Genomic DNA, 26,798 nt, shown 5'->3' on the forward strand with positions numbered 1-26,798 from the left:
ATTTTGGGGAAGCAGCCACAAGCTTTCCCCATATCATCAGGCAAAGCTTCGCAATTGGACATCATGCGAGCAGCATGCATACAGATCCAACAACCAAGCTCAAGATGGGATCGCATCTCAGCTAGCCTCCGCGGCCGGAGAGTGGGGACGATGGGTCGAAAAGATGGTTGACCGTCGGATAAAACACCGAAGGATGCGCTTCTTTCGAATGTCCACTCACCAGCCACACCACTTCTTGGAAGCTGTACCCTTTCGTCTTCCTCATCATCTCAGGCAACTGACGATATCCCTTCCGATCCATTGAGATGAGTGCCAACCGCGATGTGGAGAAAGCCACCATATCGGAGTTCGGAGAAGCGAACACCGAACGCCATCACGAACGCCATCATGACGCGTCGTACGCCTCAATAAGGGTTCCATCAATACCAGCATCCCAGCACGAAGAGGAGGAGATTGAAAGAATACCGACACACGCTACTCATACGTCTCGCACCAAGAAGTCGGTAATCGGACTGGCTAAGACCATTACCGCTCGTTCGAATGCATCCGTCATCGACCCTGGACCACCGCCGGACGGCGGCACGAAAGCTTGGGTGCAGGCGTTTATGGGTCACTTCGTTATCTTCAACACGTGGGGGATGATTGCGACATTCGGCGTTTTCCAACAGTATTACACGCTCGACCTAGGCCTTGAACCATCAGCCGTCTCGTGGATCGGAAGCTTCCAGATGCTGGGTCACTTTTCGCTGGGCATGTTGACCGGGCGTCTTTTCGATGCGGGATACTTCTACTGGTCCGTGATACCGGGCATGCTCGTTTCCTGTCTCGGCATGTTCATGACGAGTCTATGTACGAAGTACTGGCAGATCTTCCTTGCGCAGGGTGTCATGAACGGAGTTGGGAACGGGATGCAGTTTGCGCCCGTTCTGGGACTTGTCAGCACATACTTTGCGAAGAATCGGAGCGTAGCACTCGCGATCATGGCTAGCGGCAGTGCGACGGGCGGGCTTGTCTACCCAACTATCGCACGACAGCTAGTTCCCCGCATCGGTTTCCCGTGGACTGTCAGGGTCATGGCTTTTATGATGCTGGCCGTGGGAATCTGTTACAGCTCGCTGTTGAAACCACGATTACCTCCGAGGAAGTCTGGCCCAGTGCTCGAACTCAGCGCGTTCAGAGAAATGCCGTATAGTGTATTCTTGATGGGAGTTTTCCTCATTGCCCTTGGGCAGTACTTCGCCTTCTACTACATCTCGTCGTTCGCGATCGACATCCTTGGTCTACCATACGCAACCTCCATCAACATTCTGCTAGTACTGAACGGTGTCGGTGTCCTTGGTCGTATCGTACCATCCTATTTCGCCGACAAGTATACCGGGCCTTACAATATCCTAATACCCTTTTGCTTTGTCTCCGCTTTTGTACTTTACTTCTGGCCTCTAGTCAACAGCGAGCCTAGCCTTTACGCTTGGGCGGTGTGCTATGGCTTCTTCGTCTCTGGCTTCCAGGGTATCTTCCCGGCTGTGATGACTACGCTGACAAAGGACATGAGTAAAGTAGGCACGAGGAATGGCCAGGGACTTGCCATCGTAGGGCTGGGTACTTTCATTGGTCCACCTATTGCAGGAGCGCTCATACAAAGTAATGGCGGAGGTTATCTCAGTGCGCAGATCTTCGCGGGCACTGCGGTGTTTCTAGGAAGTTGTATATTGGTTGTGGGACGGTGGAGTATCACAGGGTTGAACCTGAAGGTACGAGTATAGAAAATTAGAGTAAGCGACGCATGCTACGAGAAAGCGTATTCTACAAGTATCATCATTTTCCTACATTGCGCGTCTTGTTCTCCGAAGTCTCGGAGCAGCGATACCTCTTGCCATTTTCTTTCCACCGCCGATCGGTATATACGTCCCATTCAATCCACACCCAAAACTCTCGCACGTCGAAATAGTGTGGACGTACCGAATCTTCCCCTTCTCAACTCGGAAAGTATGGCTATCTGGCGCCGGTATCTCGCTGGCTCTGTCCAATCCCGGAAACCCCACGTAGATATTCACACTCCCCATCTCGACATCAACCACATACCGGCGATCCTGAACATACACGGTACTCGGCAGACCCAAAGAGCAGGTCTCGCCATTCGTCATACTCGTATCGGTATACGCACCTCCTTCAAGCCTGGCGCAAGGTGTGCCAAACGGAATGGTGACATTGACATTGCCAAAGCGGTTGAAGTACGCATCGCCAGCCGCCTTGATAACCTCGCGGGTATCCTGGTCCGCAAGCGGAACAGGCGACCAATCCTGCATCGCATTCCAGTACGCCGTACCAGTAGCATTGAACAACCAATCCCCTTCATCACTAACCAGGGTCTCCATTCTCGTCACAAACTTGCCGTTCCCCTCCACGCGCACGCCGAGAACATACGGGTGGCTTGACTCTGCCACGATGATCTCGGTGAACGCGCTGCAGAGGTACGGGTCTAGGAAGACGCGCGAGTCGGTGCTGTTGAGGGGCGTGTTGATGATGGAGGTTGCGGCGGAGAGATTGGCGGGCTTGAAGTTCTCCGTGTAGGTGAAGTTTTGGAGCATGTAGTTTGTGAGAAGTGTGGAGTTGCCAATGGTTTGGGCGGAGAGGTAGAGCGATGTGAAGGCGGCGAGGAACTCGCGTTCGCAGGCGCTCATTGCGAGGGGGAGGAGCGCTGTTGCGCTGAGAAGGGTTGAGGGACGCATGTTGAGGGATCGCAGCTCTTGCAACTCAGCAACAATGTGGAATTGATTCAGGATAGTGCTGTTGTTCCTCGTATCTTTCTCAGCTTTATGAAAGATTACAATAGCTTTGAGACTGTGTGAACTGCCGTTGGAAATAATCTGGACTACCATGCTCGAGCATGGGTGCGTTGCGGATGGACCTGCATGGACGTTAATATGCGAATAGAGTGTGGGGCTTGTCGGCATCGTGCACGACTTTTCATCCACCACACGTTCATCCCAAGCTAATTCGCAGTCTATTTAGGCCAAGATTATGGTGCGAGCGGATATTAGTGTCGAGTTTATCTTCCATGCCTAAAAGATCAATGCTGGGCTTAGTGATATCACTGTACAGTGAGAGACAAAGTTACGAATATTCTCCACGTTCATAGCACTAAGCAGTGCAGCTATCCGTACTACCCATTCTGACGGAAAACCCGCCTTTCGCAAACATCCTTTAGTCTTGTAAGCCAATGACCTTTTACCGTGATCTCGTCATATGCGCAATCCCATAATCAAGAACAAACAAAGCAAGGCCATCGGGCGGAGAATCACTCCTAAATCTGTAAAGCATGAAATAGAAGACTCCAAGCCCTAAAAGACGTCAAGCCAAAAAGGCTAATAACAAGACCACCCCTCGCCCTCATCACACACGTCCTCGTGGGCCGGATCGACCAGACTCATCGGAGAGGTCATCGGGTGAACACGCGGGGGGTTGGGGTAAACGTAGTTCACACCGGAGAGACCTACAGCGGGAGCAGGGCGTTGTGGATATGGGCTGTGGCTGCGGCTACGCCTGCGGCGGATAGCACGTGGGAGCTCTGTGGCACGCTCAGGCTCCTTAATGACTGGCTGGTCGATTTCGTCCTTGCAGTGCATGTCCTTGGCGAGGTCGAAAGCGTCTTGAAGGCTGATCTTGTCGCTAAGACCTTTCTCTTGAGCCCATTTCCAGATCTTCTTCATACCAGTGCTGCTCTCGATGATGTTCTTCTCGGGACCGGAGACGTCGCTGCTGTTGATGGGAATGTGGACAGTCTTGTCGCCGGACTCGACGGTGGCCCAATAGGTGACGGTATAGTCAGTAGATACAGGAGCTTCTGGTTCGGGAGCGTTGTTGGAGTCTTTAAGGCCACCAATGGAAGCCCATGCGTCGTCTCCTGAGCTCTGTGGGCCTGGTCCAGTAGACCCCGGATTACCAGGCGCGGAGTTGGGGTTTATCAACCAAGCAAGGTCCTTACACTCGTATTCCCAACTTGACGGAGCCCACAGGGGATCCCTTAGCCCACCTGAACCGCCATATCCGTCACTAATCGCAGAGGGGGCTGCACGAACAGCGCCCGTCTTGTTCTTGGCCTTGTCCTGGTCCCTCTTGGACTCGTCTTCCTCTGTGGAGCTTGCGATATCCTTCAAAGGTCGGAGTACGTTGAAACGGTCGGCATCTCGCACATCCATCGTTGTTCCAGTAGGTTCATCGTTGTGAAGAGGTGTGAAGGCATGTGAGGGATCAGTGACCATTAAGGGGTTCATTACGCCGTCTTGAATGGACTGGCGATCCATTTCTCCCAAACCACCGTTCTCAAGCGGCGCAAGCCAAGCCCTCAGCATCTGTCGGATATGATCAAGACTGCGGGCGTTGCGGTACATGGAGACAGCAACAACTAGATTTGCGCCGCACATACGAAGGATCTCGAAGACTTCATCGCGCGAGAAGGCGTTGGCAGTAAAGTCCAGAAACTCGTCTACCATAGCGTCGTCCGGTGCGGGGGTGCTGTCAGCGGTAGCAGAGCCAGTAGCGGTCTCGACATCAGAAGACTTCTCTGGCAGACCTTGGTCCATAAAGAGGTCTGGAATCGAATCGGCGTCGGAGTCGCTGTACTCTTCGCCATCTGTGTTGAGACCATAGTTGAGACCTTCTACTGATACGCGAGCCTGCTTCTTATGTTCCGCGACAGTCGGAACGAATTTACGCGGCTCCAAAGTAGTAGTTCCGGCAGTCGCGTCGCCGTTCTTGACCTCGGCACGGTCGTCTTCGATCTCGAACTCGATATCGGAAATGTCGGAGTTATCTAGAAGATTCAGAAGATCGATGGGTGAGATACCTTCCTTGAGAGTAATACAGCCGATGTTGTGATCTTGACCCATGTGGACACCGCAAAGGGCCTCTAGCGATGACTGGCTGGGTGCGTTTTTCTTTGGGTGAGTGCGTTTTGGAAGCGAAGTAGCGGGCTCGGGCTTTGGGGTTGCAGGGCCGCTCGACGACGAAACAGGAGCAAACTCGCGTTTATGCCAATGTAGAGCACCCATGTTGTCGCCGTTCAGGATGGTTTCGATATCCTGCTCGCGGATCTGGCGGTGGACGTCCTCGAAAGTCTTGAGCTCAGGAAGCGGTGAGCTAGATGACGTCGTTGCAGCGCGAGCATGGGACAAAGTCGTGGACAACTCAGTCGGCCAGACAAAAGTGTCGAAGAATGTCGAATGGAGGTTTGGTCGGTCTGCAGTTGGGCTATTGCCATCATCATCCCCAGACTTGACCTTAACAGTACTCCACTTCTTCTTCACGGACTGCTCTTCACCCTGATCATCAGCGCGTGTAGCAGAAGGAGAAACCTTGACTTCCGCCGCGCGAGGAGCTGCAGTGTCGGTTTGCGATAGTGAGTGTGTCTCAACCTGACGTCGATGGTTCCCGTAAGGCCTCGGAGTCTGACCAGTCATACCTCCCGCGACTTGGTTGGGTTGCTGAACCGCGGAGCGCATGTTGTTGTACACGGGGAAAAGATCGACGGCTGAGGGGAACGCCCCGATCATGTTACGGGCACTGTCAATAGACTTCTTCACTGCCATCTCGTGGGCGTTAACCAGCCCTCGGAATCCGGCGAGTCCGTTTCGGCCGTGTGCGCCGTGTCCAGCGGGATCTTGCTCGTCGTGTTCTTCGCGCTCGTTGCTGGAGGCGTCCGCAAGGCCGTGTTCCTTGTCCTTACCAGGTTGGCCGTTCAGGACTTGCTCATACTCAGCGTTGAGTTCTTCGATTCGAGCTTCGAGTTGAGCCAAGGCCTCATCGTCGTTATCGAACGCAAGCTGGGACGCCGCACACATGTTAGCCTCTTCAGCGATTTCCTGGAGTGGTCGAAGACCAGCGGTGTTGACCTTGGGAGACATCCTGCTGAGAGGCGATGTGTACTCGTCAGAGCTTGGCGGGGTGTGAGCAGCGGGACTGAATTGATCGCCGCTATCGCTGTCACTGAAGGAGCCGGGAATCCTCATCGGATTGGCTCGACCGTAACGTCCGCGTTGGCGCATCCGGTACATGTCTAGTGGAGTAGCTTTCTGTAGAATCTTCGTAGTTGTGAATTGAATAAAAGTTGCTTGGAGGTAAGGTACCGCAATGTTATCGGGGTGTACGGTGGAGAAAAAGAGCTGGTCGGAGGAGGGCTTGTTTATATGGCCTTAGTGCGTGAGAGCTTGGACGTGGACTTGGTGAGAGCAGGCGATATCGCTCAAGGACCGGAAGTGAAATATCGGACGTTTCTGGACAATGACGTATCTGGGAAGGCAGACGCGGAGGTGAGGGGCGAGTGAGTGTTGAGCAGGCGATGATGACGCAGATAGCTGAAGCGCAGAAATGAATGAGCCACCAGTATACCAGTGTCGTTCAACGTAGGCCAAATAATCAGCTTTATAGCCCATCACTCAAGCAACGGCCTTCTCTCTGCATCCCTCGTATTCCACCAGAAAAAGCCTCTCTTACGCATCCCTCCATCCACCTCTTCAACCTCAAGTTCTTTCTGCTCGCCATTCACTCTTCGCCACCACTTCCCCCAACTTTCGCCTTTTCTCACCCACACCTCTTCCGTTCCATCCTCATGGAGCGTATAACCACCTCGACTTGCCTTCGCACCAAAGCCAACCCACTTGATACACTTTGCAAGACTGTACAGCACCAGGACGCCAAGGAGCGTACAGAAGATAGTCACGATGGACGTCAAGAAAGTGATGGTAGACACTTGACAGCCCAACCCCGAGGTACGCAGCTCAAAGCGCTCAGATGGCAGAGCGCATATCGAGTTGTAGCGAATGGGTGAAAGGAGAGGAAAGGCCTTTGACAAAGCGTCCGTCGGTAAGGGAAGGCACGTCGAGGACTGTTAAATTGAGTCAGTCTTAATTCGTGGTATCCCAGGGGTGAATGCGTGAAAAGTCGATCAAGGAAACGTGAACATACAATCGCACACCACCCGCAATGGCCTTTACTTCGATGACAGTCACCACAATCATCATAGCCCCAGCACTCGAACAATCGTCCCCAGTCATCTTTAGGGCTGCTTTGAAGCCGTTGATGGAGCAGTTCCGTCACGTTTTTCGACGCGTCATCGTCGCGCTTGGCAGAGGTGGCTGGGCAGTTGGATGGCATCATGTACGTGTGGAACAGCCAGGAAGTATACAACACCCAAGTCACGTAAGATTGAGGGCTGCTACGCGAAACGAATAATGTTGGAAGCGCAAAAGAAAGTTGGGATGAGATGATCAGCAAGTTGCGATGAAAGGTCGATGAAAGCGGGGCGCGATAAGATGTGCGCTATTCCGCATTCGTCACGCATCTGTCACCTCGGCTCCCAGACATTCTGCGGAAGTCATCAGCTCACGAGGTCAAGCGAGGCACTCAAGACACGGATTTGCAAAATGAGAGAGTGATATTCACTGAAGCTAAAGTATGTACAAAGAAGATGCCCCAGATGTATCAAATGTCGAGACCGGGGCAGGAGATGGATGTGCGCCTCTTATTTAGGGACGCACTGAGAGAACCATGTGTTGTTCACTGCGCACTTGTATCCGCTGACACAAGCTGTCGGACCAGTATAGCCTTGACCGCCGCATCTGATTCGAAGTTAGTATGTGTTCAATGCATGAAAGTTCTTTGTCCACTTACTGTTCCCAGGCGTTTGCCGTCTTGGTAGGAGTCGCCTTGGTGGGAGTAGCTGAGGGTGCTGCAGATGTCTTGGTCGGCGCAGCCGATGACTTTCCTGGTGTGGACGATGGCTTCACAGGGGCAGCTGACGAACTAGTCGGAGCCTTGGAAGATGAGGGCTTAGCGGTACTGGCGGATGACGGAGCAGACGACGAAGGCTTACCACCTCCACTGCTTGCACCAAGCGCAAGGATCTTAGCAGCAGCATGTTCTGCGAGCACGACAATGTAAGACGTAGGGTTGGTGAAGATATGACTGCGCCATGTTAGTTCGAGGATCATGTGCGACAATGAGGGTGAGCTTACCCAGGGAAGAGAGACGCGTCGACGACGTGGATGTTCTTCGTTCCGTACACCTGAGTGTTCAGATCCACGACGGCTGTTCCGCCAGTAAGACCGCTGTCGGTTCCAATCTTCGCGGTTCCGATCCAGTGGTTGGCGCGACGGGCAGCTGGTGTCTTGGGAAGGCTGGCAACGTATGCCTCGACCGTCATGTTGGGTGATGGTACCTGGAACTCGATCATCGGGTTCTTCTGGATAGCCTTCATCATACTCTTGATACCAGCAACAACTACACCGGTGTCGGCTTCGTTCTGTAGGTAGGGCGCCTTGCTGACGTAGACGTTGAGAGCACCGTTGATGGAGAGCGCACCACGCGAGGTAGAGCCGTGGCCTAGGTACTGGCTGATAGTGAGGTGGTGGGTGTCGTTGGCACCGGGGCCTTCAACACGAGCAGTCCATTGGAGTGATCGGTCAATGCCATCACTTCCCTTGATCACTTCCCAAGCGAGGGGACCAATGTTGGGCGCAGACTGAGCAAGGATACCAGAGCGCTTGGAGAGGTACAGATCCTTGTCGCTCTCGATGGGAGCATCCCACGCCTTGTAGAAGTCGTAGAAGGAGATGTTGGGGTGCTTGATTACAAGGTCGGTGTTGACGTGGTCGTTCAAGTTCTGGCCGACGGGGAGGTTGATCCAGTCAGACTCGTTGATCATGGTCGAGCCATCGAGGGCGCTGTTCTTGACGATGCTCAACTGGTCTTTTGGTCCAATGCCGCTGCGGAAGAGAACCTTGGAGGATCCGAAAGCTCCACCGGAAATAATGACACGGCCTCCAGGGTTCAGGTTGACAGTACCGCAGTAGCCAGTGCCGCCAACACCGCTCTCAAGCTCGACGCCAGTAGCAGTATCACCGGTGCGAACGATACGGCGGGCCATCGTGTTGGTCCACAGCTTGAAGTTCTTCCTCTCAAGGGCGGAGACCATGTAAGTGCCAAGAGGACCTTGCCTCTGACCGTTGTCGTACATGAAGGGAGAGTGAGAGTATGTGCGGTTCTTCTGGTTCTGTTGGTCGTTCGCGACGACGCTCTTCCAGCCATCTGCACCAAGTGCACCAGATAGGACATCGAAGCCTTCCTGCTTGTAGCGCTTTCCGTCGACGGAGGGAGTGTCGGTACCCGGGATGCGCTTGAAGACACGGTCGATTGCGCCCTTGACGTCAGCTGACTTCCAGCCGTTGGGGAACTGGTAGTCGAAGTCAACATCAACAGGCTTCCACCAAAGCGCAGCATTGACAGCAGCGCCTCCACCGAGAACACAGCCAGCCATTTGGTCAATGTCAGTGCAAGCTACACCAGCAGAGTCAACCCAGATCTGGTTGCAAAGACCGGGGACGTCGAAGCGGGTCAGGTTGTTGCTAGTGACCCAGTCAGGGCCCATCTTTCCTCCGAAACGGGCGAGAGATGGCGGGCCCTTCTCGAGCATGAGAACACTCTTGCCAGACTCAGAAAGCTTGTCTGCTACGGGAATACCTCCAGCACCACCGCCAATGACGATGTAGTCGAAGGAGCCTGAAGGAGCAGGCGATCCCTGGCACTTGACAGGTGCTGTTGGAGTGGGCGTAGCCGATGGCTGACCAGATTTGGTCGGTGTAGGTGCACCAGAAGGCTGGCCACCTACCAACTTGAGGTAGTCGGTGTACTTTGCGTTCCTCGCGTCCGCGGTAGGAGCGCCGAACTGAGACTGTCCCTTGTTGTGGAAAACCCAGGTACCGTCATAGATCTTGTCATGCTGGGCCCAACCGATAACGTTGACCTCAGTAGTGGGAAGCTGAGAGCCCTCAGCACCGCCCTGGTTCCAGACCCAGCAGTGCTCGCATCGGTAGACGATCTCGAAGTGTGTGTCGGTGACGGAGTGGAAGATTTGAGTCAAAGTCGCGTTGCCAGTGTAGTCCTCAGGAGCGACATAGCCACCTGCCCAGACAAACTTGGTCTTGACGGCATCTTCTTCCGGCCATGCAACGAGGAGAAGAGAGTTTGGCATGCCACCAGCATGGCTGACACCGGACCATCCCTGCCTGTTTGCTTCGAGCGAACCTTTCTGGGGAACATTAGCGGCTGCAGCATCGACACAGACTTGCTATAACTTACAATGTAACCAATGTACTCGTCGTTGGCTCCAGTAGGCTCTCCAGGCAGTACCCAACCCCACTCGAAACCACCTGCAGTCTGGGCGTCACTGACTGTCTGGCGCCAGAACTCAATACCGGTGCCTTCGTGGGTGAACGTTTCCTGCGCAAGAGCGAGAGGGGCGAAAAGAGAGGATAGCAGCGAAGCCGCTCGAACGAAAGAAGAGGTCTTCATCTTGGAGACTTGTTACCAGCACGTCGAAGATGAGATGAATTGACAAGCGCAAGTTGTAGCTGTGGCCTCTATCGCTATGCCAGGGTGCGGACGTGTTATATACATATCAACATCATGCTAGACTACGCCGCCGTGTATGGGGTTGACACCCGTGGCCAAGCCACTACCTGGGGAACTTCCTTCTGGAGGCGGCAGAAGTGCGCATTGAACCAGGTACGGAAGACGCGCGCTGGCTAGGATGGGCCAAGCGAGGGGCGTGATTACCGTGGGCGACATCGTCATTGGCTGTTTCAAAACGTAGGTGATCTGGCCGAGATTCAAGGTTAGTCGTTAATATGTCGAAACTACGGCGGCATGGGTGGATTGATTGATGTAGATTGACAGAAGCCGGGACTGCGACTTAGCATCGCCGTTAGCCATGTGCCCCTTGCCCGTTCGGGCCCAGGCTTCCCCACAATCGTTTAGTGGCTGGTGGGATGGACCGTCACTTTCGCGCTTTCGCCTCGCATCAGCCTCTTCAAATGCACCATCTGCACCACCAGCTTCGTCGGAAGGATTATCAAGTCTGTGCCCTTGACCTCGTGCAACCGCCACAGCCTTCTCGGTACCGGCTTCTTCCCGCATATTCCGCAAGGCTGCCCCAAAATGAAGGACGGCTTCCAAGCCTTCTCGCTGACCGACAAGACGCGCACGTTTCATTGATTGAAACACTTGACCAGACCAGTAACACACAATCTATTATATTACGCATTCCTCCTCTCGCTTCCCACATTCCAAGAGCCGCGCCACGGTGTCGCGGCATGTCTCGGTCATATCCTCCTCCCTGTAATTAATACTGCGGTTTTTCCACCCAACCGCCGGTTCAAAGAACGCGCAGTCACGACCGCATTGGTGCTCGTTGCCTATTTGGAATATGCCGAGGGTTCTATGCTCTGAAGAATCCACGAAGCACGTGTCTCGTGCATACACAGTATATTTTCAAAAGTGCGTTACGGCGGGCGAAATAGATTGGGATTAAAGTGTCTCTGGTCACGCGAGTCTACCGCGAGTCGCATGCGTGCCGAACTGGAAGGTCGACCAGATTTGAACAATAATGCCGTGTTCCATTTGGACAGCTTGAGAACGGTGCACAACAATGGCATATAGGAAGATTCATCGACGCGTTGATGAGGACATTCAGGATCTAACGTAGTAGCCTACATGATGAAGGCTTATGCGGTTACTTGTGCTTTACTGGCCAGCGCTTCGGCACACACAATTTTCACCCAGCTACACGTCAATGGCGTGGCGCAAGGACACACTAAGGGGATTCGAGTGCCGGTGAGCATGTTCACGATTCCCATGTTGCTCCCCTGCTAACAGCACGACACAGACCTACGACGGGTAATGCACCCCGCAATCGCCTTTTGAACTCCAACTCACTTACGTTTCCAGACCAATAACGGACGTTACATCAAACGATGTGATCTGTAATGGCGGGTAAAGCATTACAAAGCGTGGAACCAAGCGCTAGATTGACCCGCATTCAGCATAAACCCCTACAGAACGCCTCTTCCCAAAGACATCATCAATGTACGCTGGTTGCGCAATAAGCAATAACGCCACATGGCTTCGGCTTACTCCTTGTCAGGTCAAAGCTGGAGACAAGCTCACTGCCGAGTGGCACCACACGCTCGATTCCAAGCCCGAGACGGACAAGTCAGATCCAATTGACCCCGGTCATCTGGGACCCATCATGGTCTACCTTGCCAGAGTCGATGATGCCTTGTCTACCAAAGTGACGGGACTCAAGTGGTTTAAGATCTACGAGGATGGTATGGATGCCAATGGCGAGTGGGCCGTTACAAGACTGTATAACAACAAGGGCCTGGTAGACTTTGTACTGCCGTCGTGCATACCCAGTGGACAGTAAGTCATCTCCAAGTTCTTACCAAATCTATATGGTCGACTGACACGGGTCTTTCCAGGTACCTCCTTCGCGCAGAGCTCATTGCTCTCCATGCCGCCTCAAACTACCCCGGTGCTCAACTCTATATGGAGTGTGCTCAAATCAATGTGACAGGAGGTGGCAGTGCCAGTCCGGCGACTGTCAGCTTTCCAGGTGCATACAAAGCGACTGACCCGGGGATTAAGTTTCAACTGTACTGGCCGATCCCGACCAGCTACACAATTCCCGGTCCGAGACCATTCACTTGCTCTGCCAAGATCAGGTAGGCAAACATGGGGGACATTCACGCACACATACATAAACTTCTCTTCTTCTTGTTGCGTCAAGTACATACAAGATCCAACCCAAATGCAATCTAGTGAAAGGGTAGTGGAAATATAGATACACTTTCGCTACACTCAAGATCCATCCATAATGCCACAAGAAATGACTTCCCCATCAACACGCAAGATAAACCGTTCCCCAAGACTGTCTTCGTGTATGCACCCCACAAACAATCTGCCCGCATCTATCTCACATGCATAACGCGTGACCGCAGCTTCCAACCGTGGAACCTTGGAACTCCGTACCTGCGTCAGCAGCTCCACTCAACCTGGAGCTTCCCCACCAACACCTCGTGCCTCCACAACCCCAAGCCCTGCAACACCGTTCCCGCAAAGTTACGCCCCACCGTACTCGACAAGACCGAATATACGCCCTGATACTGCTACTTTGGCAAAATCGACGGACCCTGACGTACGCGTATAGCCATATCGAATATGCACGACGAACGTGAGTGCTCCTCTTCCCCGCTACAATGCACACCCAGCGCAATGCGCGCGCATAGCCAGACCATGCGACCAGTTGTGAGCTCCAGTGCGAGGGTGCCGCTTGAGAGCATGTTGAGAGATCACTAGCGACCTCGGCATCGTCTCATTCGGACATGCGAGCTCTGAAGTGTGACTACTCGTCGCATCGCATCGCGTCCCTCCACCCAGCACAACACGCGCGAACCTCGCTAACACCACTCCCACAGACCCCCACCCCCTCCTCGCCCAAGTCCCCCTAACACTCTCGCCCTTCCTCTCCCTCCCCACATCCGTCCCCCTGCCATACTCCTACGTAACCCTGCCGTCAACGCTGCCGCCCTCGATCCTCTCCCAGCAGCAGCAACAACAAGACCCGTCCAACCCCAACGCCTCTGCGTCGAAACCAGCATATGTCACCTCGTCAACGGGCACATCAGCGCATCCAGACCAGATACTCACGTCGTGTGTCGCGCTACAAGAGCACCTTGCTAAGCTGGAAGCGGACGCGAGGAGGACGTTGGCGGAGTGGGAGGAGAGGCGGCGGAAGGAGGATCTCGCGGAGAAAAGGAGGGTTGCGCCTGGGTGGTTGGACAGTGGTGTGCATATCATTAAGCCGGAGGGACCTGGCGATAACAATGAGTCGGCTAAGGAAGACGAGGTGCCAGAGCAGAACCTGATGGACCTAGATCCGCAGGCGGAGCGCAAGGCACAAGAAGGCGAGGAGCTGGACAGGGTGTTTGGCGGATTACAGGTTTAAGTCTACCATCTCAACATCACTATACCCAAGAACAAGATTTAGCGACCAGCGGTCTTCATAATAGATTAATACCAAGTTATACAACTATAAGCTATGACATGCTGTTTTAGCTCAAGCCTAGATACGCGTCGCCTACAGTGATCCCCACGGCGGCGCGACATTACAGACATATGAGAACCGAAGTTACGGAAACAGAAAGGGGAATCTTGAAGGAAGAATGTGGAGAATTAGTGCGACCATGCTGAATCGCTGCACCATCTCTGTACGTGCAACACCACCAACGCCAAAAGGTGCGTCTAGCGACGGCCGTGAGAGCGGTTGATGCTTCCCTGGAGGCTGTCCACTTCCGTCTCAAGACGCTTGATCTCCGCGTGGCTGGCCTCGAGATCCTTGTTGAGGCGGTCACGCTCAGCAATAAGCTTCTGCTCCCACTGCCTGAAGCGCTGCTCTTCAACCTTGACCTGCTCGGTGAAACGCTTGCGGAGCGCCTCTTCCTCCTCCTTGAACTTGGGGTTGTCCAGCTTCCTTGGGCGCGCCTCGCCGAACTTCCTTGTCTCCATCTGGCCAGCGCGGTAGGCCTCGTAGTGGTTCTCCTCCGTGGTGTGGATGAGGTCGAGCATGTGGGTTCGGATGAGAATAGCGCGGAGCTTCTTGAAGTCGCAGTGTTCCTCGTTCTCGACTTCGGCAACACCCCAGGCGTATTGGCGACCCTTGACAGTGCGGCCGTCGTTGGTCTGGACATCCTTCTCGGAACCGATGACGGAGAAGGGCATGGCATCGATGAGACCGCGTGCGTGTTGCATGGCGGCGGCGTCGTCATCCTCGAGAGGGGGGGTGTAGATCTTGATGCCCTGAGCATCGATCACTTGGCGCACCTAAAAGCGGTCAGTATTTGCTGGTGGCATGTAGATGGACCAACTTACCCTCGCCTTGAACTTGGCCAGGTCTGTTGGGCTCAGTGTGTCGGCCTTGGCTACAACCGGGATCAAGTTGACGCGTGTGCACAGCTTCTTCATGACCTCAATGTCCAGGGGCTTCAGGGTGTGGCCGGTGGGGCGGATGAAGTACAGGCAGGCGTGGACACGGAGATCGATCTTATCGGAGCGGCGCGGTTGTTGCTCCTGAAGCATGTACGACTCATGCTGGTCGTCGAGGAACTCGATGATGGGTTGCCACGAGTCGCGGTTGTTGACGTAGTCACCGAAACCGGGGGTGTCGATAACGGTAAGACGGACTAGGTGTGTTAGCATGAAGAACGAATAGCAGGATGGCGCTGCATACCCTTGAAGAACTTCTCCTCGAGCTCGGCCTTGGTGATCTCAATCTCGACGGTCTTGTCCATCTGCTTGTGGTGTCGTCGCTTGTGGTCGGCGTAGTTCTTGATGGTGGTGGAGAAGAGGGTGTTGATGAAGGTCGTCTTTCCGAGACCAGACTCGCCAGCAACCTGGGCTAGTTAGATTGAAGTCGATTGGTCATGGGGATGGTATGCGTACCATTATGGTGAAGGCAGCACCGCGCTTTGCAACAATCTTGTGCCTGTGCTACGTTAGGGCCGAAGCTGCGTGTCCGCTTTGTTGATAGTACCTCTGGTTGGGCAGCTGCAATGCATGTTAGTATACGAATTGAAGATATTGGCTGAGCAGATGGTATACGTACATTGGCAATGCCAATGGGGGACGCGGACTCGGCCATTGTGCTGATGTGTGGTTGACCGCTGGTGTGTATGGGGTCTGCGTGGTGTTAGCTATTAGGGGCCTGATATTGGCGGAGTACGGCGTGAAAACATACGTGGAGGTGGTGGATGAAAAGCAAGTCAGCAGTGAGGTTGCTGAACGGCGTGCGATATGGGGTCTGGTGAGGAGGTGTGGTGTTGGTAGACAATTTGGGTCCCCTTTCTGCCAGTCGCCCATTCGGCAAGCACTGACCCTGAACGGGGAAACCGCGACTAATGCACACTACTCCACTAGCGCGTCCTGCGATGATCCGAGCTTCGAAAAAGTTCAAGATGCGACCATCATGCCCGCCACGACATGACGAGACCGCAGCCACGATACTTTGAAGATGAAGACTGACTTTCAGGTGAGTTGAGTGCTGCCGTGCAAATGTTCGCGTCTGACACCCACAGTTCTCCAACCTGCTGGGCACCGTCTACAGCAGAGGCAATCTTCTCTTCACACCCGATGGCACATGTCTGCTGTCGCCGGTTGGTAACCGCGTCACGGTTTTCGATCTTGTGAGGTAGGCACCGAGTCGCGACTGCCTCTCTCGATATGCGCTGATCATTAGTCAGCTCCAAATCATACACGCTTCCGTTTGCGCACCGGAAGAACATCGCACGCCTTGCCCTCAACCCCCGCGGAAACCTCCTCCTCTCAGTCGATGAAGACGGTCGCGCAGTCCTCACCAACGTTCCTCGTCGCATCGTACTCTACCACTTCTCTCTCCGCGGCGAAGTCACCTCGATCGCTTTCTCTCCTTCTGGTCGGCATTTCGCAGTAGGCATAGGAAGGCAGATTGAAGTATGGCACACACCATCCACTCCAGACGTTGCCGAAGGCGATCTCGAGTTTGCGCCCTTCGTGCGACACCGGATATACACAGGACACTACAACTCAGTCCAGAGCATAGAATGGTCTAGCGACTCGAGATTTTTCCTGAGCGCGTCCAAAGACATGACGGCGCGGATATGGAGCGTTGATCAAGCAGAAGGGCATGCGCAGACAACACTGGGTGGACACAGGCAGGAAGTAGTCGGTGCATGGTTCTCCAAGGATCAAGAGACCATCTATACAGTCAGCAAGGACGGAGCGCTGTTCGTCTGGAAATACATGCTTCGCTACGATGCGCCCGCCGACGCCGACCCGGACGACGACGAGAACCTACAATGGGGTATTCAGGAACGCCACTTTTTCCATCAGAACAATGCGCACGTCACATGCGCCAGCTTCCATCCCGAGTCGAAACTGCTCGTGACAGGCTTCTCCCACGGTGCCTTCTTCATCCACGAGCTACCAGAATTTGCGCAAATCTCCAGCCTCAGCATCTCGCAGAACGACATCGATTACGTCGCCATCAACAAGACCGGAGAATGGCTAGCGTTTGGCGCGTCGAAACTCGGCCAGCTACTCGTGTGGGAATGGCAGTCGGAATCGTACATTTTGAAGCAGCAGGGACACTTCGACTCGATGAACACAATCGCCTACTCGCCAGACGGTCAACGGATAATAACAGCGGCAGACGATGGAAAGATCAAAGTCTGGGAAGTCAACTCCGGTTTCTGTGTCGTCACGTTCACAGAACATATGGGCGGTGTGACGGCCTGCGAATTCGCAAAGAAGGGAAACGTCTTGTTCACAGCCAGTCTTGATGGCTCCATCAGGGCTTGGGATCTCCACCGGTACCGCAACTTCCGCACTTTCACAGCGCCATCGAGGCTTTCCTTTTCGTCCCTAGCGGTTGACCCAAGCGGCGAGGTCGTATGCGCGGGCTCGATCGATTCTTTCGACATTCACATCTGGTCCGTCCAGACCGGCCAGTTGCTTGACAGACTATCTGGTCACGAAGGCCCTGTATCATCCCTAGCATTTTCTCCTGATGCTGGTACGCTGGTCAGTGGAAGTTGGGACAGGACTGTTCGCGTCTGGAACATCTTTGCTCGCACCCAAACAAGCGAGCCGCTACAACTCATGGCCGACATCCTATCTGTAGCATTCCGCCCCGATTCGAAGCAAATAGCCGTCACAACTCTCGATGGACAACTGACGTTCTGGAACGTGTCCGATGCTGCACAAGAAAATGGCCTTGATGCGCGAAGGGACGTTTCCGGTGGTCGCAAGATGTCAGATCGGCGCACTGCAGCCAACGTAGCAGGCACCAAGGCCTTTACGTCGGTGAAGTACAGCGCAGACGGCACGTGTGTATTGGCAGGCGGCAACTCTAAGTACATCTGTCTATACGATGTTCAGTCTGGTGTGCTGCTCAAGAAGTTCACTGTATCCGTGAACCTTTCTCTCGATGGCACACAAGAGTTCCTCAACAGCAAGCTGCTCACAGATGCTGGGCCACAAGGTCTCATCGACGACCAAGGCGAAGCGTCCGATCTGGAAGATCGGCGCGACACAACATTACCTGGTGCGCAAAAGGGCATTGGCGCGCGGAAAACACGACCGGAAGTACGCGTACCTGCTGTCGCGTTTTCGCCAACTGGCCGAGCGTTTTGTGCCGCTTCAACAGAAGGTCTACTGATTTACTCACTTGACAACACGTTCCAATTTGATCCCTTCGACCTAGACATCACCGTCACACCGGCGACAACTCTCGAGACTCTCGCACAGAAAAACTACCTCAAGGCACTGGTCATGGCTTTCCGTCTAAACGAGCGCAATCTTGTTCGCCGCGTATACGAAGCCACGCCCGTGAGCAACGTCGCTTTAGTAGTCAAGGACCTACCATCAGTATATCTCGGTCGGTTACTACGATTTGTCGCCCTCCAAGCCGACGAGTCCCCGCATCTGGAGTTCAACTTGGTATGGATCGAGGCACTGCTCAGCAAACACGGTCGGTGGATGAAGGACAACAAGGGCGGACTCGAGGCCGAGCTAAGAAGCGTTGAGAAAGCTGTTCGCCGGATACAGGCTGAGCTCGCAAGATTAGCCGATGAGAACATCTATCGCATCGAATATCTGCTTGCGCAGCCGCCAGAGGAGAAAGAGAAGTCAGCCCAACTCGACTTTGGGGTCAAAGCGATAGAGAATGGGATATCGGATGAAGAGATGGTTGACAGTGATGAAGGCGAGGATATAGGCGAGTGGATGGGCTTTGAAGAGTGATACCATTGTACGAATACGAATTTTGACGAACTGTTATATCGGACAGCCCAGTGGATCGTGATTGCGTCGTTATGGAGGAACTCACGTGCTCTAAATTCACTCAGGCTTAAAGGGTCTCACCGATATCCACCGCATCTGACGTTGGGACGTTGACAAGGCTCAAGATGATGTGTACCTTAGTGGGCTGTCATGGTTGGGCCGTTCTTGCCCCATGTACGTTCGTGCCTGCATGTTACCAGCACCCGCCCTTGCTTCATGTCGCTCTTTCCGCGTTCTGAATGTACGTGCTGGACGACACTGATGGTCAAAGCGTACCAAGTGCGGCTTGATCATGGCTAATGTGCTAGGAAGGCGCGTGCTGCTTACGACGATCGTGCTTCACCAACCCATCGATGGAGGATGTATTGCGAAGAGGAAGAACTCATCACACCGCTTATTGTATACAAAGAACCTTGGCATGATCTCGACTCTTAGACACAGCGAAGACGGATATCTACATGAGAGAATTAGGGGTCATTGGATCGTCACGGGCCGTTTCTGGCATGAGATTGCCGTCCTTGTCAGCCGCCACAACATTGCCAACCTTGCTGCGGAAAGACCCAGGCGTCACTAAAACAGTTGAATGATAGGTGGAGGTACTACTCAGCATCACCAGACGCCGTATTCTGTATCAGATGTACGAGCCGGTACGAGCCGGTTCAGGCGGTGTAGCGACTCTAAGAATATTGTTTGAGATGAATCTTGAATAGTAGAAGCTGCCAGTATAGCTTTTCCTGTCAACAGTCAGGTACGGTTTCTTACTTTTTCCATGCAATTACTACCTCCTATGCTGAGTGGTAGCTTTCCTGATCTCAAACATTGTTCACGAAGACAGAACTTCATGAACTCCAGGGCTATGTTGACGGACCAAACTCCGAATTATAGTCTAGACTTCTGGTAAAAGAGGTGAGAACGGGCCGAAGTCTACAGCGTGCCGAATTATCCAAAATAGTTGAGTTCACGCGCTACGCAGCATTACAGCCGTAGCGCGCCATGCCAATTTTATGCAGGTGGTAGTGAGATGCACACAATTCAAGCCCTTATATGTAAGCACCCAATTTAACAAATCTTACCAGGAGATACCCAGCCAAATTTGAACTTCAAACTCTATCTGAGCAGTTCCTTGGAATGGTATGGCGTACCATGCGTGAGACGGAAGACTGTGGCTTGCTCGTGGCACATAAAGCTGCCCACCGACCGCCTCAAAAGATAACATTCCTACTCAGCAGTCTACACTCACTCTATCAATACACCCTCAGCATCCTAAGATCATTCACTATGAAGCTGTCTATCGTTGCCGCCATGCTTTTCACCTCACTCGCCGCTGCCGAGATAAGGTACTTTTGCCTGAAAGGTGGAGACGCGATCCCAAAAGATGAATGGAGCTGTTCTACTGCAGACAACCGAGCATGTAAGCAATCTTTCGTACTAGCCTTTTCTTTTCTGGTCACTCGCTAACGAATTATAACCTTCTGTAGGCCAAAACAAAGGCTGTGCAGACACTTGCTTCCCTGGTGCAGATGCAGTTCAGGTATACAGAGTACAGTTGTATGTATCACGTCGCAGACTCGAGAAAAGTAGAAGCTTACTTCAATTACAGGAAGAATCCAGATGCTTGTTTCTGCTATTGCAGAGAGCTGTAAAGATCGTTCAAGGAGGATTTGGGGTCGGCATGCACACACGATGTCCCCCAAGTACCGCCTCGATCCTACCTCGGCCCGGCGCACGCCGAGCTTGGGTTGGTAGCGCCCGCGTTCATAGTAATACATCAATTACCAACACACAAGAAGATTCCAGTCATCGTCATCACCTCGTACGATCGTACAAAGGCCTACCAACAGATGTGCGCTGTGTCATCAACGACGGGCTGCTAATATGAGGCTGTAGAAACTCTAATCGTCGCATGTGATCTGGCTCCGTCCGGGTACGGCACCTTCCCATGTAAAGGTAGGAAAGAGCAGGGAAGGCACACAAGATGGAAAGAGCGGAAGAACACCGACGTGGTCAGAGCAGTCGCACACCTTGCTGACCCAAACACCACTTTCACGCCACTCACAGTCACAGTCATCACACTTCAGCACACCACGACATCGTTATTGCGCTATCTTCATATCCTCATCATCACATCGCCAAAGTCCAGATACTATCGCTATGGATACTTCCGCATACCAGGCTCCGCCCATACCAACTCTCAGGGCGCGGTCGTTTTCCTGCCCCATAGGCTATGGAAAAGCATGTGCGAGGAGATTGCCGGGCGTCTAGGCGGGGTTCGCGCATGATATGTTCCCGGACACACAGAAAGAAGCGACACCCAAAGAGCCTATACGGAGCGATTCTCCGCAAGGACCCCCATCACCAAAGCTCGCCGACGGGCCCACGACGGTTGACGCATCCACGATCGATCCAAACGCCATACACCCGAAGAGGCTAAGGTCGATTCTGACAGAAAAGTTCATGAAGAAACGTCACGAGGCGGGACCCAAAGATCTGGCACCTATGCATATTGGCCGACATCCAATCCCGTGGCGTATGCCGAACGAAGAAGATCTTCGTATGATCTTCGTCCCGGAACTTGTCCAATGGATACAATCGTCCGACTACCAGGATCACGCCCCCAATCGCTGCTTTTGCTCCCTCGTTCTGCACATCTTGAGCAAACGTCTACCAGACGACGTCATCCACAACGACCCCATCGACCGCGATGACTTTCGGGGCAGACTTGGCGAGCTCTTCTCCGACGACGGAATGCCTCTCGACCACCTCCTTGATCACTGTGCCAATGGATACAACATTCAGAAGGTCAGGAAGGTGCACAAGCGACCAATGACGCATAACACTTAGACGGAGTATGTCGGCATGTTGTGCGAGGGTATCATCTTGATGAACGAGGAGCCTTCCTTGCCGCCTCCGAAAGACAGTCCTTCCACGCCCCCAGAGGAGCAACCTTCCACGCCCCCGGACGATGACACGCCCAAGGCAGGGAAGGGAAAGCAACCAAGAGCAGCGTCGGCTTCACCAGAGCCTTTTAGAGGGCGTGCGCTAACGTATGAGGCTGAGGAGCGGGTAATCTACCGGCCTGCATCAATGGATGATTGGAGGCGGTGCTTGCGTTAGCAGTATCGTTGTTGTCTAGTAGGTACACATCGAGTTGGAAGCACTTCCACTTTTACTGGGACAGAACTTAAGGTACTCCCGCAATTTCAATTCTTGATCGCATGCTGCAGACTTCTACCATGATCCGCTGAGCCCGAATCCAAGAACCACTATCAACACCCGTTCATCTAATAGCCTCCACCTCGATGACCCCAGTGATCCCGGCGTGGGTCGTAGCCGTAGCCATACCCTCCGTTACCTTGACCATATCCTGAAGAGCCCTGCCCACCATTGCCATGATAGCCCTCGAACTCATTCTGCTGGTTCTCAGAGCGACGAGGCGGTAGTCGAGGGTTTCGTCGAGGGTTTCGTCCAGGAGCCGCGTTGCTATATCCAGGCTGCCCAGGATACGCACCAGGATCTTGCAGGCCCGCCCGTCTAAACTGGTGTCTAAGTCCCTCCATAACGTTGGTGTAGGCTCCGTCAGCCGCGTTCGTCCATCCCTGTGCCGCGGTCGCCCATTCCTGCATCTCCCTCTGACGCTCGATTCGTCTCCTTGCGCGGTACGCTTCGTCTTCGTCGTTCACGGGTACGCCTCTGCTTCCACCACCATTCCCTCTACCGTCTGTGCTGTCGTTCCGTCCATTCATCCGACCGTGTCCTCCATCAACCGGACCTCTACCAGCTCCGCCAAAACCACCCCTCCCCATCTGCTCCATCTGCCCCTGCAGCTGTCTCGCCATCTGCTCATCCCTCCCCGTATCCAGCTCCACCGGCAGGCTCTCCTGCAGCCTCCTCGCAACTTCCTCATCTCGGCTCGTGTCCATGATGACACGCCGAGGTATGGAGACTTGGCCGTCGTAGTTATCGAAGAAACGCTGCATGAAAGCTGCTTTGTCTTTTTCGTTGCGCACTTGAAGGAAGGCGCGGTGGAAGGTGGCTTGGGCAGCGGGCGTGGGGAAGTCGAAGCGGAGGATGGGCGCGGTGAGGTCGAAGTTTTGGAGGGTGTGGGGTGAGGATGTTATTAGACCTGGGGGCTGCTGTGGGTTGGTTGGTGCGCTCATCTTGGGGATGCTGTGTTGCTGTGCTTGTGGAACTTTTGGGGTATGGTTGAGTTTCTTGAGTCTGATATGGAGTGTGATGCGGAAGGTTTTGCGAGGAGGATAAGAAAGCAAATTGTATTTGAACGAACTTGCCAGCTGAAGCGTCACGTCAGCTGGTGCGTTATGTGACTACGTTGCCAACGATGTGCCTTTCACCTCGTGCATCGACACACCCACATCGTTCACACCCGCGTGACGATTCGATTTCATGCCCTATCTCTCTTAGTGACAATTGGTAGCTTTTGGCCGGTCTTTGATTCTTCCCACTAAAATATGTCGAAGACGAGTACCGCAATCTCGACAGAAGTAATACCTGAATGTGAAACGACTAAACAATGTCCACTATTGTCTTCGCACGTGGAAATAAGTTGTCTAGATCCTCCAGAGCCTTGCCACCCCTATGATCCATCATGATGCCTATGCGCTCGAAAGTGTCTATTTCTGTCTCCGAACGTCGGAGTATCAGAGAGGTACAATAGTCAGTCGAAACAAAGAACAGGATACATGTTACCTCGGAATCATCTATTCGGGTATCAGGCACACATGCTTCCGCCGACGAAGCATCGAGATAAAAGTTATACCTGGTGCCGTTGGGGAATGTAACGGAATCATGGAAAGAGATCCGTTTGCGCCGGTCTTCTTGGTTCCACACAACTTGCACGCAGCGTCCGAATAGTCGAAGCCTTCCGGACTGAAGCTCTCCATAGTGATCTCCGGATTTAGGTACCACGATACACTCGAGTATTTCAGCAGATGCAGTGTGGTCGTCCAAAGAGCGACGTGAGGTGGACCGAGTTACATAGTCCAAGAAGTGGACTGAATCATCCACTGCGGACCAGGACCAGGAAGGGGCTCTCCACGCTGGCCTTGGCTTCGGATGGCTGATAAGTGGGGGTATTCCCCACTGTAGCTGATCATGAAGTCCGTTCATCCAGAATCCAGCCACGTATCGGTCTTCCGGCCTAGCGAACGTCTTTGCTAATCCTGAAACAGCCATCAACTTGTCACTGACATGAGTCAAGTCAAGGAGGCTGTAGTGCCATATTATGAGCTTCCAAATTCGTACACTTTCCGTAGATGACGCCTCTGTGCGCATGTACTTCCTAGCCGCTTGGGCGTCGCTGTTCCATACCGAATTATGCCTACTGGCGCATTCGCATTGTTGTCTTTCTGTACATTCAAAAGCCATTTCTTGATGTGTGTAGTGTAGGATACGGGGAGAAAGTAGGCGCTCTTGTAGAGCCCAGGCGCGCTTCAAGAGTGGGTATTCTCGCGTGTAGAACTCGCCTATGTGGAAACGCTCTTCGGAAAATATCAGTGTGATTGGGCCTCCTCCTTTGGAAACGAACTGAACTTCGTTCTCGGAGCATCTTCTGAACAAACCCTCATCACCGGACTTTGAAGCTGTTGCTGAGATGGTAACAAATGCGTTTTGGTAAACCGTGGACATTCGCGCAGCTTCTCGTGCCCAATCCTCGTGGTCATCTTGCACTATACAGAGCGAATCGATCTAAGTTGTCGTTACACAAGGTCAGCAATCCATTTCATATGAATTGAATGCTACTTCCTTACCCAAAGATATCTGATGCCCAGTTCTCGCACTACTTGCACCGCCTCTCTGAAGGTCTTCGTCATGTCCTTGAGGCGGATATGTTGGTGCCTTTCTGGGAGAGTGGCTTTAGTGGTTGTGAATTGTTTTATGACTCCCCAACAATGGCTGAGCGCAGCGTATCGCACATCTCCATCAATATTCTCTACCAGCTTAATGATTTCTTCGTTGTCAGGTGATCGAAGGTCAAGCAATCGTGTCGGCAGAGCTTGACCTTTTTCGATACGACAGGCCGTATGGTTCTCGACACAGTTTTTCAGCCACGTATTAGCAATCTTAAAAGCGTCCTTGGACCCTGTAAACGGGGTCCTTGGACGTACCCTTTGAAGATAGCTCCAAGGTTCAGGGAGAGGTCGACCAAAATGCTTCCAGTCCTGTCTGGCTGGTATGTCGCGTAGTGACTCACATTGGGCTGCGAGTATTTTCAGACGTATGTTGGTTGATGCAAAACTCATCTCCACATAGTAATGACCCCATTTCTTCAAGTAGCCACCTGATTTCCACGCATCCCGATGATATCTGTGACGTTCCCCAGGACGTGGCCTCGCACTACTGTTGACCCAGCTGGCCTGATCTTCGGAGTCTCCAAGAAACAACAGCAGATTGTCCGGTGTCCAGTCGCGTTTGCGGTCTTCATCTAGCCACCCACGACAACCGCGTATGATCGCGTCACAGTAGGTGCAATCATGCGCGGAAGTAACGACATCCGCCCAAGCATATGTCGCGTGGAGAAAGAAACCTGATAGCCTTTCGAAAGAGTGGCAGATGTAACACTCCCCCCAGACTGCCGTGGACGGGGCCGTAGGATGGATCTCTATGACGTCAAGTGGGGCAGGCTTCGACGACGAAGACGCGCCTTCTTCCATCTCTGCAGTGATGCGTGACGTGGCCGCGTTCAAAGAACAGCCTTGAAACAAATAGAGTATTTATCAGATGGCTTGCGTTGATCGGAAATTACGATGACAGTGAGAGTGTACATGTAGGCCACAATAGGTACGCGTGGCATGCCTTAGGCACTGTGCCACAGTCATGCAGCTGCGAGGGGGATCACTGTCGTGCATCCGAGGAGAGTCGGAACATCAACACAACCTACATTGATAATAGGTGTCTATGTGTTGTCTTTGAACGGTTTTATTTTTGGGGGCTCACATCTAGGTGGTATTAACCGTAATGTATTATTTAACACAGTTGCGAACGCAGCTTCGGTTCATCATGTGGCGACTACGGTCCTAACCGAGCGAGGTCTCTTCGTGCGCTGACCCAACAAATGACAAAACATGTCCACGTCGCGCCCGAAAAGCCTCGACTCATCCCGCCCATTCTGCATGTGCAATCACTGACGCATGGCCAACACACTGCCCAACCTCTGCTCACCCCCATCCGCTTATCGGCGAGGCCGGTCATCCCTCTCGCGCGCCCGCACCGAAGCTTTACTATAATACTCCAGCATCGCCAACGTCTCCGCCCGATTCCTACGAATATGTTCTCGAAGTTCTGCCTCGGTCATGCGAACACGAACAGGCCTGAGCGCTTCCGGCTCGTCGCCCCCACCGCCACGTAGATGAGGCTTAACATGCTGCCACTCTCGCTCTTCCGCATCAGATACAACCTCCCAGGAAGAATTACGACTGTGATCTACTAACACGAATGTATGTTCATCTGGAGATGGTTGTTCTTCTTCTTCAGCGTCAGGTAGTCTGAAATCATCTGGAATCCAAGGGTCTTGGTGCGACGCGACGATTTCGGGGATGTCTGGCTCTTGCATCGGTACTACGTCGCTAGGCTCGAAGTCCTGGTATTGAGACCTTAGGTTCCTCAATTGATGGATGTATTCGCGATGGATGAGATCGTCTTCGTTGATCTGGCGTCTTTCAACTCTTGAGCTGCGACGTGGATCTGGCATATACACACCATGTTCGAATGGTAGCGGAGAGGTTGGCCGCGTGATCTGGCGTCTTCGTTCTCGCGGAGTTGGCGTATCCAGGTATTTAAGTGCAGGGCCGATAACATGCTCCAGCCGTTCGCGTGAAGCCCTCGTGTCGTTGTAGGTCGGAAGAGGATTGGCGTGCGCTCTTGGTCTCGGCTGTTCAGTCATAACGAAGTAGAGCGAGATCAAAAGAGGTACAACGACAGGTAGAGTGAGCAGTAGTAAGTCGAGCCAAGACTGGTCTTCGAAGTAATGGATAGCCATCATCGCAGCAGGAAAAGCAGTAGAGAAGAATGACTGATGCGGCGTGTGCATATACTGCCGAGAAGGCGTTCGTTCCATGTTTGCTGGGCTGGAC

At 53.3% G+C, this 26,798-nt stretch overlaps 10 protein-coding genes across 10 annotated transcripts; 5 read left to right on the top strand and 5 right to left on the bottom strand.

Annotated features, from left to right (window-relative positions):
• Positions 1-305: 305 nt before the first annotated feature.
• J4E79_003880 (uncharacterized protein) lies at positions 306-1,763 on the top strand (the record flags this gene model as incomplete). The annotated part of the gene is made up of 1 exon (XM_049352770.1): positions 306-1,763. The coding sequence occupies one exon, from the start codon at positions 306-308 to the stop codon at positions 1,761-1,763; it is 1,458 nt and encodes a 485-aa protein (XP_049213149.1).
• Positions 1,764-1,823: 60 nt separating this feature from the next.
• On the bottom strand, positions 1,824-2,879 carry J4E79_003881 (uncharacterized protein; the record flags this gene model as incomplete). The annotated part of the gene is made up of 1 exon (XM_049352771.1): positions 1,824-2,879. One exon carries the CDS (start codon positions 2,877-2,879, stop codon positions 1,824-1,826), a length of 1,056 nt encoding a protein of 351 aa, XP_049213150.1.
• A 486-nt stretch (positions 2,880-3,365) lies between these two features.
• Positions 3,366-5,903, bottom strand: J4E79_003882 (uncharacterized protein; the record flags this gene model as incomplete). Its single annotated transcript, XM_049352772.1, has 1 exon — positions 3,366-5,903. One exon carries the CDS (start codon positions 5,901-5,903, stop codon positions 3,366-3,368), a length of 2,538 nt encoding a protein of 845 aa, XP_049213151.1.
• Positions 5,904-7,519: 1,616 nt separating this feature from the next.
• Positions 7,520-10,347, bottom strand: J4E79_003883 (uncharacterized protein; the record flags this gene model as incomplete). The annotated part of the gene is made up of 4 exons (XM_049352773.1): positions 7,520-7,616; positions 7,669-7,962; positions 8,013-10,084; positions 10,135-10,347. 4 exons carry the CDS (start codon positions 10,345-10,347, stop codon positions 7,520-7,522), a joined length of 2,676 nt encoding a protein of 891 aa, XP_049213152.1.
• Positions 10,348-11,917: 1,570 nt separating this feature from the next.
• J4E79_003884 (uncharacterized protein) lies at positions 11,918-12,561 on the top strand (the record flags this gene model as incomplete). Its single annotated transcript, XM_049352774.1, has 2 exons — positions 11,918-12,255; positions 12,315-12,561. 2 exons carry the CDS (start codon positions 11,918-11,920, stop codon positions 12,559-12,561), a joined length of 585 nt encoding a protein of 194 aa, XP_049213153.1.
• A 492-nt stretch (positions 12,562-13,053) lies between these two features.
• Positions 13,054-13,840, top strand: J4E79_003885 (uncharacterized protein; the record flags this gene model as incomplete). The annotated part of the gene is made up of 2 exons (XM_049352775.1): positions 13,054-13,066; positions 13,311-13,840. 2 exons carry the CDS (start codon positions 13,054-13,056, stop codon positions 13,838-13,840), a joined length of 543 nt encoding a protein of 180 aa, XP_049213154.1.
• A 296-nt stretch (positions 13,841-14,136) lies between these two features.
• On the bottom strand, positions 14,137-15,532 carry J4E79_003886 (uncharacterized protein; the record flags this gene model as incomplete). Its single annotated transcript, XM_049352776.1, has 5 exons — positions 14,137-14,715; positions 14,764-15,074; positions 15,122-15,284; positions 15,334-15,381; positions 15,497-15,532. 5 exons carry the CDS (start codon positions 15,530-15,532, stop codon positions 14,137-14,139), a joined length of 1,137 nt encoding a protein of 378 aa, XP_049213155.1.
• A 369-nt stretch (positions 15,533-15,901) lies between these two features.
• Positions 15,902-18,669, top strand: J4E79_003887 (uncharacterized protein; the record flags this gene model as incomplete). Its single annotated transcript, XM_049352777.1, has 3 exons — positions 15,902-15,919; positions 15,966-16,078; positions 16,131-18,669. The coding sequence occupies 3 exons, from the start codon at positions 15,902-15,904 to the stop codon at positions 18,667-18,669; spliced, it is 2,670 nt and encodes an 889-aa protein (XP_049213156.1).
• Positions 18,670-20,988: 2,319 nt separating this feature from the next.
• On the top strand, positions 20,989-21,549 carry J4E79_003888 (uncharacterized protein; the record flags this gene model as incomplete). Its single annotated transcript, XM_049352778.1, has 1 exon — positions 20,989-21,549. The coding sequence occupies one exon, from the start codon at positions 20,989-20,991 to the stop codon at positions 21,547-21,549; it is 561 nt and encodes a 186-aa protein (XP_049213157.1).
• Positions 21,550-21,989: 440 nt separating this feature from the next.
• J4E79_003889 (uncharacterized protein) lies at positions 21,990-22,865 on the bottom strand (the record flags this gene model as incomplete). Its single annotated transcript, XM_049352779.1, has 1 exon — positions 21,990-22,865. The coding sequence occupies one exon, from the start codon at positions 22,863-22,865 to the stop codon at positions 21,990-21,992; it is 876 nt and encodes a 291-aa protein (XP_049213158.1).
• Positions 22,866-26,798: the final 3,933 nt, after the last annotated feature.

Source organism: Alternaria viburni, assembly GCF_023758015.1.
Source record: "Alternaria viburni strain BMP 2772 chromosome Unknown scaffold_6, whole genome shotgun sequence".
Taxonomy (NCBI): Eukaryota; Fungi; Ascomycota; class Dothideomycetes; order Pleosporales; family Pleosporaceae; genus Alternaria; species Alternaria viburni.